Source organism: Ranitomeya variabilis, chromosome 4 (assembly GCF_051348905.1).
Source record: "Ranitomeya variabilis isolate aRanVar5 chromosome 4, aRanVar5.hap1, whole genome shotgun sequence".
Taxonomy (NCBI): domain Eukaryota; kingdom Metazoa; phylum Chordata; class Amphibia; order Anura; family Dendrobatidae; genus Ranitomeya; species Ranitomeya variabilis.
The window spans coordinates 767,219,766-767,232,834 of NC_135235.1; the positions used below are offsets into that span (position 1 = coordinate 767,219,766).

Consider the following 13,069-nt stretch of genomic DNA (forward strand, 5'->3'; position numbering starts at 1 on the left):
ATTCCGATACCGAGTTCCGATATGGCAAACCTATTGGAACTCGGTATCGGAATTCCGATCCCAGATTCAGAAGATCGCCGACTTCATGGCCGACCCCACACAGGGGTCGGGTCGGGTTTCATGAAACCCGACTTTGCCAAAAGTCGGCGACTTCTGAAAATGGCCGACCCATTTCGCTCAACCCTACTCCTGACACCTTCTCTCCATTTACCTGATGATCCTTAGGAGCATTGGGATCTTCTTGGTTACAGTCCTGTGGAAGAAGAGGACGGGGACATCTCTCTGGTGTTGTCCTCTTACTGGATAGATCTGGAAGAAACACATACAGGGGGTGAATCCATTCTTTACATACAGATAATTATAGGCCGTGTGTATTTAGTCCTATTACCTGGAGATGTGAGGGGCTGGGGAACCTCCATTATGACGTTCTTGTACAGATCTCTGTGTCCTTCTAAATACTCCCACTCCTCCATGGAGAAATAGACAGCGACATCCTGACACCTTATAGGAACCTGACACATACAATGATACCGTCATCCCCCCGATCCCTTCATAGTGTTACTGTATAATGTCCCAGCATTCCCAGCAGTGTCACCTCTCCAGTCAGCAGCTCAATCATCTTGTAGGTGAGTTCTAGGATCTTCTGGTCATTGATGTTCTCATGGATCAGGGGGTGAGGTGGAGGTCCTGTGATTGGGCTCAGGGATTTTCCCCATCCCTCAGACACAGGGTCCTGACAGCGATCACTAGAGGTCTTCTTCACCACTGTGTAATCCTGGTAATGGAGAGACACATTAATAAATCTCACTACAGACATTTCCAGAGTCCTCACCTCTCCAGTTCTGTCCATCTGTTATTCCCATAGATAAGAATGATGTAATGTGACGTCATCAGAATCTCTCACCTCTCCAGTAAGCCGGAAGAGGATCTCTAGGGTGAGGTGTAATATCCTCTCCGCCATCTTGTCTCTGTCCATATCCATCTGTGATGGGTAAATCAGGTAAATTCTCTTTTGTAGAAGATCTTCACTGAGAGGATCCGATATTGTAGAGACCTGAATAAGAAGATGAGCCGATGTAACATCATAAGAATCCTGTGTAATAATACAATTACTGGAGATAATAAGGGAAACATATGAGGAGATTTATTATTTTACAGTATTTAGTTTCCTTCTTTACATCTACTAATAAAACCTATATATTTAGGCCACAGACAACAAGCAGTTTCCTCCTCGGAGTCGGCAGCTGAATACGTTTCTCATAGACTCATCTTCCATAACGCTAATTCTCGTCTCATTTACCGACCCTGGAATCGGCATTAGTAATACTGCAGGAGATATTCATTACACGGGACATGAGAAATAACTACCGTATTTTCCGGCGTACAAGACGACTTTTTAACCCCTGAAAGTCTTCTTAAAAGTCGGGGGTCGTCTTGTACGCCGGGAATCGCCTTGTACGCCGGGTGTATATGGTGGGTGGGGGGGGGGGGGGGGGAGTGATCCTGATGACGACGAGGGGGCGTCTCACAGGAAAGTGAGTATCCCCCATTACCTTATCATAGCGCTGCAGCGTGGGGTCTCTGTGCTGGGAGCGGCTGCTGCTGTGCTGTGGTGCGGCGGCTCCTCTTCTGCAGTGTGGGGCCTCTGGTGCTGTGGGGCGGTGGCGGCGGCGTATCTTCATGCAGTCGGGGCTCCTCCGGCATCTCAAAGCCTGGAAGCCCCGCCGGCAACTCCATCGGTGTAATGCGGTGGCCTCCGGGAAAATGGCCGCTGCTTAGATTCAGATCTCGTGTCCCGAGATTTCGGGACGAGATCTGAATCTGAGCATGCGCAGCCCCCAGCGGCCATTTTCCCGGAGGCCACCGCATCGCACCTATTGAGCTGCCTCCGGGAAAATGGCCGCTGCTCAGATTCAGATCTCGTCTCCCGAGATCTCGGGACGAGATCTGAATCTGAGCAGCGGCCATTTTCCCGGAGGCCACCGCATTGTACCGATGGAGTTGCCGGCGTGGCCTCCAGGCTTTAATGAGATGCCGGAGGAGCCCCGACTGCATAAAGATACGCCGCCGCCGCCGCCACCCCACAGCACAGAGGCCCCACACTGCAGAAGAGGAGCCGCCGCACCACAGCACAGCAGCCGCCGCTCCCAGCACAGAGACCCCACGCTGCAGCGCTATGATAAGGTAATGGGGGATACTCACTTTCCTGTGAGACGCCCCCTCGTCGTCATCAGGATCACTCCCCCCCCCCCCAAAAGGGCACATATTCACCGGCCCTATAAGACGACATACGGTGTATAAGAAGACCCCCGACTTTTAAGAAGATTTTATTTTTTAACTGGTAAAGTTGGGGGGTCGTCTTATACGCCCAGTCGTCTTATACGCCGGAAAATACGGTACTTCATGATGAGGACGACATCTTCATCTTCTACTACGGCTCTATAGACATATGTAGCCAGAGTCGGTCACTGACTCCATCACCACCGGCCGTCTATATGAAGGTTTCCCGTCTTCCCCGCACTGTAATCTTCTACCACGTTAGATCTCAGGTCTGATTCACACACAGAAGTTTGTTTATAGGCTAGGAAAGGGGTAATACCCATGGAGCTTCCCTAGCTAGTAATATCAGCTGACAACTGTATACTTAGCCTTTAGTGGCTATTAACATGGGGGGCTCCTCTAAAAATGTGACGTAGTTTTCCCCTATATTTAATAACCAGCAAAGCTATGCAGACAGTTGCGGGTTGATATTAATAGCCTAGGAAGGGGCCATGGATACTGTGCCCCCAGGCTAAATATATCAGCTCTCAGCCGCCCGGAAAAGGCACATCTCTAAGATGCACTAATTCTGGCATTTAGCCTCTCGCTTCCTACTTGCCCTTTAGCTGAAATTGTGATGATGGGAAGGAGAGGGTGACCAATATCACACCCCACCGAGCCCTGTCAATTCATAGGCATCATAGCAACCGAGTGGGCTACCTTTATGGATGATACACTCCTGCCTATCCAACTATCGTATGGTAAATATCTTATAGATCCTGGGCTCATTAGTATTTGCACCAAGGATGAGGCTAAGTGAGTATTTATTAATTGTCGGTGGTCGGAGGTAGTCAGTGAGGTGGATGGTACCATATTGTGCATGTAGGGGGCAGTACTGTGGGAACATTATACTGTGTGTGAGGGGGATGCCAGTCCTGTGTAAACAGTATCCTGTGTCTGTGGGAAGCCACTAATATGAGAACAAAATACTGTGTGTGGTGGGATGATGGCACTGTGGTAACATTATACTGTGTGTGGGGGTATGGCGGTACTGTGGGAGCATTATACTGTGTGTGGGGGTATGGAGGTACTGTGTGAACATTATACTGTGTGTGGGGGTATGGCCGTACTGTGAGAACATTATACTGTGTGGGGGTATGGCGGTACTATGAGAACATTATACTGTGTGTGGTGGGATGATGGCACGGTGGGAACTTTATACTGTGTGTGGGGGTATGGCGGTACTATGAGAACATTATACTGTGCGTGGGGGTATGGCTGTACTGTAGGAACATTATACTGTGTGTGAGGGTATGCCGGTACTGTAGGAACATTATACTGTGTGTGGGGGAATGGTGGTACTATGAGAATATTATACTGTGTGTGGGGGTATGGCGGTACTATGAGAACATTATACTGTGTGGGGGTATGGCGGTACTATGAGAACATTATAGTGTGTGGGGGTATGGCAGTACTATGAGAACATTATACTGTGTGTGAGCGGTATGGAGGTACTGTAGGAACACTATACTGTGTGTGGGGGTATGGCGGTACTATGAGAAGATTATACTGTGTGTGGTGGGATGGAGGTACTGTAGGAACATTATACTGTGTGTGGGGGTATGGCGGTACTATGAGAACATTATACTGTGTGTGGGGGTATGGCGGTACTGTAGGAACATTATACTGTGTGTGGGGGTATGGCAGTACTGTAGGAACATTATACTGTGTGTGGGGGGTATGGCGGTACTGTAGGAACATTATACTGTGTGTGGGGGTATAGCGGTACTGTGAGAACATTATACTGTGTGTGGGGGAATGGCAGTACTGTAGGAACATTATACTGTGTGTGGGGGTATGGCAGTACTGTAGGAACATTATACTGTGTGTGGGGGTATGGCGGTACTGTAGGAACATTATACTGTGTGTGGGGGTATGGCGGTACTGTAGGAACATTATACTGTGTGTGGGGGTATGGCGGTACTGTAGGAACATTATACTGTGTGTGGGGGTACGGCGGTACTATGAGAACATTATACTGTGTGTGGGGGTATGGCGGTACTATGAGAACATTATACAGTGTGTGGGGGTATGGCGGTACTATGAGAACATTATACTGTGTGTGGGGGTATGGCGGTACTATGAGAATATTATACTGTGTGTGGGGGTATGGCAGTACTGTAGGAACATTATACTGTGTGTGGGGGTATGGCGGTACTGTAGGAACATTATACTGTGTGTGGGGGTATGGCGGTACTATGAGAACATTATACTGTGTGGGGGTATGGCGGTACTATGAGAACATTATACTGTGTGTGGGGGTATGGCGGTACTATAAGAAGATTATACTGTGTGTGGGGGTATGGCGGTACTATGAGAACATTATACTGTGTGTGGGGGTATGGAGGTACTGTAGGAACATTATACTGTGTGTGGGGGTATGGCGGTACTATGAGAACATTATACTGTGTGGGGGTATGGCGGTACTATGGGAACAATATACTGTGGGGGGGTATGGCGGTACTGTAGGAACATTATACTGTGTGTGGGGGTATGGCGGTACTGTAGGAACATTATACTGTGTGTGGGGGTATAGCGGTACTGTGAGAACATTATACTGTGTGTGGGGGTATGGCAGTACTGTAGGAACATTATACTGTGTGTGGGGGTATGGCAGTACTGTAGGAACATTATACTGTGTGTGGGGGTATGGCGGTACTGTAGGAACATTATACTGTGTGTGGGGGTATGGCGGTACTGTAGGAACATTATACTGTGTGTGGGGGTATGGCGGTACTGTAGGAACATTATACTGTGTGTGGGGGTATGGCGGTACTATGAGAACATTATACTGTGTGTGGGGGTATGGCAGTACTATGAGAACATTATACAGTGTGTGGGGGTATGGCGGTACTATGAGAACATTATACTGTGTGTGGGGGTATGGCGGTACTATGAGAATATTATACTGTGTGTGGGGGTATGGCAGTACTGTAGGAACATTATACTGTGTGTGGGGGTATGGCGGTACTGTAGGAACATTATACTGTGTGTGGGGGTATGGCAGTACTGTAGGAACATTATACTGTGTGTGGGGGTATGGCGGTACTATAAGAAGATTATACTGTGTGTGGGGGTATGGCGGTACTATGAGAACATTATACTGTGTGTGGGGGTATGGAGGTACTGTAGGAACATTATACTGTGTGTGGGGGTATGGCGGTACTATGAGAACATTATACTGTGTGGGGGTATGGCGGTACTATGGGAACAATATACTGTGGGGGGGTATGGCGGTACTGTAGGAACATTATACTGTGTGTGGGGGTATGGCGGTACTATGAGAACATTATACTGTGGGGGGGGTATGGTGGTACTATAAGAACATTATACTGTGTGGGGGTATGGCGGTACTATGAGAACATTATACTATGTGGGGGTATGGCGGTACTATGAGAACATTATACTATGTGGGGGGGTATGGCGGTAGTGTGAAAATACCTTTTTTACGAGAGATGCCAGTACTGTGGAAACATTATACTGTGTGAGCGCCATATATTACATAAGGGGTGTAAAAAGGAGAGTCATAAAAAGACTCCTCAGGGCTGTGCTGCATTTGTACAGACTGCTATCTGCCGTCCAGACGGGACCATGTGACACCAATGGGAAGAGGGAGGGTTTCCGGAGGGAAGAGTCTAGAGGGTGCACCTGGTCAGGAGACCCTGATGGCGCAGTTACTGATATTATAAAGGCCGGAGCCCCAAAGGCAGAACAGATTTGGCGCCAACAAAGGAAAGGGGTGCGGGGAAGAATCTGAGGTACCAGCTCATGGTAAAGTGCCCGAGGCAGCTGGGTGTGGGGCAGAACCCTGCTTACACCGGACTCAAGTTAGTCTGCAGCCAGCTATTAGATATTAGTTAGCTATTCGATTTTCATGTATGATGAATTATACATAGAGTGGATATTGTTTTGGTAAAATTTTGTTCTTTGACTACTTGTGGTCCTGGGTTATTCACGTATATCGCTTATGTCGCACATAATCAAACGCACTCAATCGCACATAAATTCAATTTGAAAAGAGGTACCCTGGACCACTAGTTCTCAAAATGACCATCTCAATGTGCTGAATAATATTTACCCCAAAAATTATCGACTCTGTGTGTAGTTCAGAAGTTATTCACGTAAATCTCTTATGTTGCACATAATCAAACGTACTCAATCTAACAAATTTTGCCAAAAAAATTCACAACTCTATGTACAGTTGAAGAATTATACAAAATATGCTAACTCCACATGTGAAACATTTTATCGGTACCTCACTGTTTGCTATCACAACTTACGTAAAGTTTCCATAAGGTTTTAACCCACTAATCTATGTTTAATTCAAGGGTTGTTGAACAGATGCTAAGTTTGTGTGTGAAATTACACTTAATAAAGTTTTATGTCATCAAATTATTTATATGTAATTGTATCGTCATTATTAACCTTTTTTAACTTTACATAGTGTTTCTTGTGTAGACATGGGGGTCAGTGGGTGCTCTCGTCCGCTGGCCCGGCCGCCTTTACAAAGACAGCATGGACCATGGCTCATCCCAACTGAACGCCCGACCTCCACAACAGTGGGCGGAACACTACTCATACAACACAGGGTGAGGGAATCACAATATTAAGACTTTCTTGGATCTCCAAACAATTAATGGCATATATCACACAACCAGCAAAACACAAAATGTAACAGGCAACAGTTTCTCACCCTTCCACTGGCTCACCAGGAATTATAATATCCGTTCATCAGAGCTTCCAGGGCTACTTACTCCAAGCCAGCAGCACCCTGCTTTCAGCGGGCACCTACCGAGAACGGAATAATGCCAGATTTAGGAAGCTGACTGAGTACCGCAAATTCTGTAGTCAGGTGACTGGATTGTCCCAAGCTGGATACCATCCTTATGTAGTCTTTGATATCTCAGCCGAATCCTTGCATTCGATGCTAAAGTCCATGTAGTCTTATAATTCATGTTCAGTTATGGCCTGAGAATCGGATCCGCAGATCCAAAATTGGTACCATGCAGCAAGAGAGACTTGGTCACTGGACAGTCCTTCTATACCCCTGAGCTCTCAATTCAGACTTGGGGCTTCATGATTGGTGGAATAAGAGTGTGCTAGATTGGCTAGATTCCAAGCCGTGTACATAATATCCCTAGTAGTAATGGTGTCTATAGGTACCTTCACACTAAGCGACGCTGCAGCGATAGCGACAACGATGCCGATCGCTGCAGCGTCGCTGTGTGGTCGCTGGAGAGCTGTCACACAGACCGCTCTCCAGCGACCAACGATGCCGAAGTCCCCTGGTAACCAGGGTAAACATCGGGTTGCTAAGCGCAGGGCCGCGCTTAGTAACCCAGTGTTTACCCTGGTTACCAGTGTAAAGTGTAAAAAAACCAAACACTACATACTTACATTCGCGTCCCCCGGCGTCCGCTTCCTGCACTGACTGAGCTCCGGCCCTAACAGCAGAGCGGTGACGTCACCGCTGTGCTTTTACTTTCACTTTAGGGCCGGTGCTCAGTCAGTGCAGGAAGCGGACGGCAGGGGACGCGCATGTGAGTATGTAGTGTTTGTTTTTTTTACATTTTACACTGGTAACCAGGGTAAACATCGGGTTACTAAGCGCGGCCCTGCGCTTAGTAACCCGATATTTACCCTGGTTACCAGTGTAAAATATCGCTGGTATCGTTGCTTTTGCTGTCAAACACAACGATACACGGCGATCGGACGACCAAATAAAGTTCTGAACTTTATTCAGCGACCAGCGACATCACAGCAGGATCCTGATCGCTGCTGCGTGTCAAACTAAACGATATCGCTAGCGAGGACGCTGCAACGTCACGGATCGCTAGCGATATCGTTTAGTGTGAAGGTACCTTTACAGAGATGAGATAGAGTCGGCTAATTTACATAGAATCGAGCAATACAATGAAAGGTTAGCATGATTGATTTGTCCGAGTCTGTGACCTTCCCTGGCAAGGGTAATTACATGAGTCAACAGGAACTGTAAACCTACACTCCTTAACCCCTTCATGACCTTGGGATTTTTCGTTTTTCCGTTTTTCACTCCCCTCCTTCCCAGAGCCATAACTTTATTTTTCCGTCAATTTGGCCATGTGAGGGCTTATTTTTTGCGGGACGAGTTGTACTTTTGAACGACATCATTGGTTTTACCATGTCGTGTACTAGAAAACGGGAAAAAAATTCCAAGTGCGGTGAAATTGCAAAAAAAGTGCAATCCCACACTTGTTTTTTGCTTGGCTATTTTGCTAGGTTCACTAAATGCTAAAACTGACCTGCTATTATGATTCTCCAGGTCAGTACAAGTTCATAGACACCTAACATGCCTAGGTTTTTTTTTACCTATGTGGTGAAAAAAAATTCCAAACTTTGCTTAAAAAAAAAAAAAAAAAAAAAAAAAAATTGCGCCATTTTCCGATACTCGTAGCGTTTCCATTTTTCATGATCTGGGGTCGGTTGAGGGCTTATTTTTTGCGTGCCGAGACGTCGTTTTTAATGATAGCATTTTGGTGTAGATACATTCTTTTGATCGCCCGTTATTGCATTTTAATGCAATGTCGCGGCGACCAAAAAAAACGTAATTCTGGCGTTTCGATTTTTTTTCTCGTTACGCCATTTAGCGATCAGGTTAATGCTTTTTTTTTTATTGATAGATCGGGTGATTCTGAACGCGGCGATACCAAATATGTGTAGGTTTGTTTTTTTTTTAATTGATTTATTTTGATTGGGGCGAAAGGGGGGTGATTTAAACTTTTATGTTTTTTTTATTTTTTTCACATTTTTTGTTACTTTTTTTTTTCACTTTTGCCATGCTTCTATAGCCGCCATGGGAGGCTAGAAGCAGGCACAGCCCGATCGGCTCTGCTACATAACAGCGATCATCAGATCGCTGCTACACAGCAGAATTGCAGGTGTGCTGTGAGCGCCGACCACAGGGGGGCGCTCACAGCACGCCGGCATCAGTAACCATAGAGGTCTCAAGGACCTCTATGGTTACCTTCCTGATGCATCGCTGACCCCCGATCATGTGACGGGGGTCGGCGATTACGTCATATCCGGCCGGGCGGCCGGATGCGGTAGTTAAATGCCGCTGTCTGCGTTTGACAGCGGCATTTAACTAGTTAATAGGCGCGGGCAGATCGCGATTCTGCCCGCGCCTATTGCGGGCACATGTCAGCTGTTCAAAATAGCTGACATGTCCCAGCTTTGATGCGGGCTCACCGCGGAGCCCTGCATCAAAGCAGGGGAGCTGACCTCGGACGGTATAGTACGTCCGAGGTCAGTAAGGGGTTAAGATACTGTCACACTCAGCGATGCTGCAGCGATATAGACAACGAGCCGATCGCTGCAGCGTCGCTGTTTAGGTCGCTGTAGAGACGTCAAACACAGCAACTCCACAACGATGCAGGAGCGATCCTGTGACGTAACGGCGACTCACTTCTCGTTCTCACAGGTCGTTAGCTCCATGTAAAACATCGCTGGTATCTTTGCTTTTGCTGTTAAACACAACGATACACGCCGACCTGACGACGAAATAAAGTTCTGGCCTTCTAGCTCCGACCAGTGATATCACAGCAGGATCCAGATCGCTGCTGCGTGTCAACCACAACGAGATCGCTATCCAGGACGCTGCAACGTGACGGATCGTTGTCGTTCTCGTTGTAAAGTTGCTGAGTGTGAAGGTACCTTTAGAGTCTTGTAGAAACAATGAGGGGCTTATCACATGGTAATAAACAGAATACCATCATGTGTGACCAAATTTTAAGAAACTCAACCCATGCTAGGCATTGAAAGAGTCCATGTCATCACTGTTCTGTTCGGAAGTGATACACTCACTTGGAAGCCATGGAAGTATGCCATAGAGTGGCCCTATTTGGAGGATTGTCTGTGAACGTCATCTGTCCATGGTAAGTGTTGAATTGGCATACTGGAGTTAACTTACACTGTAACCTCATGTCTGAATTTCAGTGTCGTTGTGTTTGTCCTGTTTGAAAGTTAAATTTATATTTGGGTATATAAAATGTTTAATATGTTTAAGAATAAAAGTAAATGATGAGATCAGTCTCAACATTTTACTTACAAATGTACTTGCTTAATGTACATTTTTTGAATCATTTTTGTTTTGATATCTCAAAAAGGTTAGATATTGGAGGTCTTGCTTTAAAATTTTTGTCTTAATACGAAACTGCTACAGTGTATGTATAAATATTGTTGACAAGTATCATCTTGTCAGCTAGTGTGCAAGGAAGTAGTGCTTCAAATAGATATTCATAGTCTATGTATTATAGGCACAAATTATGTGCAATTAAATTAATTTATAGTAATATTAGAAAGTTTACATATTATAAATGTTTATTATATTCATGTCACTGACAATAATTTCAAAATATGTGGATTATTAAGTTTTATGTACCTGATCAAGGTTGTTGATTTAGTAGTATGGTTTTAGTAAACTGATTATTAGACATAAATTTTATTTGTTATCAATCCTTGTAATATCTATGAAATGCAACTAAAGTGAGTTGCGTCATTGTGAAAAGTGGAACATTCATGCATTTTAACCCCTTCATGACCGTGGGATTTTTCGTTTTTCCGTTTTCATTTTTCACTCCCCTCATTCCCAGAGCCATAACTTTTTTATTTTTCCGTCAATTTGGCCATGTGAGGGCTTATTTTTTGCGGGATGAGTTGTACTTTTGAATTGGTTTTACCATGTCGTGTACTAGAAAACAGGAAAAAAATTCCAAGTGCGGTGAAATTGCAAAAAAAGTGCAATCCCACACTTGTTTTTTGTTTGTTTTTTTTGCTAGGTTCACTAAATGCTAAAACTGACCTGCCATTATGATTCTCCAGGTCAGTACAAGTTCATAGACACCTAACATGACTAGGTTATTTTTCACCTAAGTGGTGAAAAAAAATTCCAAATTTTGCAAAAAAATAAATAAATAAAATTGCGCCATTTTCCGATACTCGTAGCGTCTCCATTTTTCGTGATCTGGGGTCGGGTGAGGGCTTATTTTTTGCGTGCCGAGCTGGCGTTTTTAATAATAGCATTTCGGTGCAGATACGTTCTTTTGATCGCCCTTTATTGCATTTTAATGCAATGTCGCGGCGACCAAAAAAAACGTAATTCTGGCGTTTCGATTTTTTTTCTCGTTACGCCGTTTTGCGATCAGGTTAATGCTTTTTTTTTTGATAGATCGGGCGATTCTGAACGTGGCGATACCAAATATGTGTAGATTTGATTTTTTTTTATTGATTTATTTTGATTGGGGCAAAAGGGGGGTGATTTAAACTTTTATATATTTTTTTCACATTTTTTTTTACTTTTTTTTTTTTACTTTTGCCATGCTTCTATAGCCTCCATGGGAGGCTAGAAGCAGGAACAACGCGATCGGCTCTGCTACATAACAGCGATCATAAGATCGCTGCTATATAGCAGAATTGCAGGTGTGCTGTGAGCGCCGACCACAGGGTGGCGCTCACAGGCACCGGCGATCAGTAACCATAGAGGTCTCCAGGACCTCTATGGCTACAATATACAAGCATCGCCGACCTCCGATCATGTGACGGGGGTCGGCGATGCGCTCATTTCCGGCCGCCCGGCCGGATGCGGTAGTTAAATGCCGCTGTCTGCGTTTGACAGCGGCATTTAACTAGTTAATAGCGGCGGGTGATCGCGATTTCACCCGCCGCTATTGCGGGCACATGTCAGCTGTAAAAAACAGCTGACATGTCGCGACTTTGATGTGCGCTCACCGCTGGAGCGCACATCAAAGCAGGGGACCCGACATCGGACGGTATAGTACGTCCGATGTCGGGAAGGGGTTAAATACAGTGGATAATTTTAATGCGCACACAATTTTTAGGTTGTTGGCTTAGGGATGTTTTGATGTACGAAGAGCAGCCATAGGCACATTAAGATTTTTAAAAGGCAGACTTTAGTTATGTCTCAGTGGTTGAGTCTATACCCATCATTGAACTAACAGGTTTGAGTTTATGAAACGTTACAACGTGCATGTTAGCTCTTGCAGGGCGTAAATTTGTGTGGCTATCTTGCATCAGGGTTGTATGATTGGCGTTCTAGTTGGCTTAGGCATGAAAATATGTGTGGTTTGTTGTCATGTTTATAGTCTTTGTGATAGGGAATGTTGTCCATTGTAAAGGTGACGTAATTACATTACATGCAGTTACATTTAAATTATAACCCTAATGTGGCACACTGAGTTCTTAAAAAAACATTACATACACTTACATTAAAATATTACACACCTATGCCACTCTGAACACGTAATAAAAATATAAATCACCTGGTTAGCTTGGTAACACAACATTGAGATTTCATGAATACAAATTAAGTGTTGTGTCTGCCATTGTCCATTAGAATGTTTTTTTAATTTCCTAAGTAACCCAAGTATGTTTCCATGAAAATGATAAATGGCACAGAATAATAATCTTTGGGTCTGAATTGGTCATTTGTGAAATTAATTAATTTGAGTTATTTCATAGGGGAAGATAGTACAATCTGCTTTCTATGTTATATGTTAAAGGCTATACCTTAAATGACAGGTTATAAATTTGCACAAAGAGGAGAGTGTTATTCATTTGGAAACATCCTTGTTTTTGTTTTCTATCAATGTTAAATGTAAAAATAACCACACCACGCCATGACATCTAATGTCTTCTTATAGACAAATAAGCTCACTGTCCATTGCACTTCAGACAGTGATCTTTGTTTCCAGCA

The 13,069-nt window shown here is 44.8% G+C and overlaps 2 protein-coding genes across 2 annotated transcripts in view; one reads left to right on the plus strand and one right to left on the minus strand.

Moving 5' to 3' along the window:
• Nucleotides 1–13,069, plus strand: part of LOC143766910 (uncharacterized) — an 817,195-nt gene that overhangs the window by 629,674 nt on the left and 174,452 nt on the right. The window lies entirely within an intron of this gene.
• The window catches only part of LOC143767126 (uncharacterized), a 45,650-nt gene that overhangs the window by 29,079 nt on the left and 3,502 nt on the right, over nucleotides 1–13,069 (minus strand). The window contains exons 2-5 of the mRNA XM_077255148.1: nucleotides 905–1,093; nucleotides 596–775; nucleotides 389–512; nucleotides 212–309 (exon numbers count right to left, since the gene is read on the minus strand). Of these exons, the coding sequence (XP_077111263.1) occupies nucleotides 212–309; nucleotides 389–512; nucleotides 596–775; nucleotides 905–1,093 (591 nt within the window). The remainder of the gene's footprint in view (nucleotides 1–211; nucleotides 310–388; nucleotides 513–595; nucleotides 776–904; nucleotides 1,094–13,069) is intronic.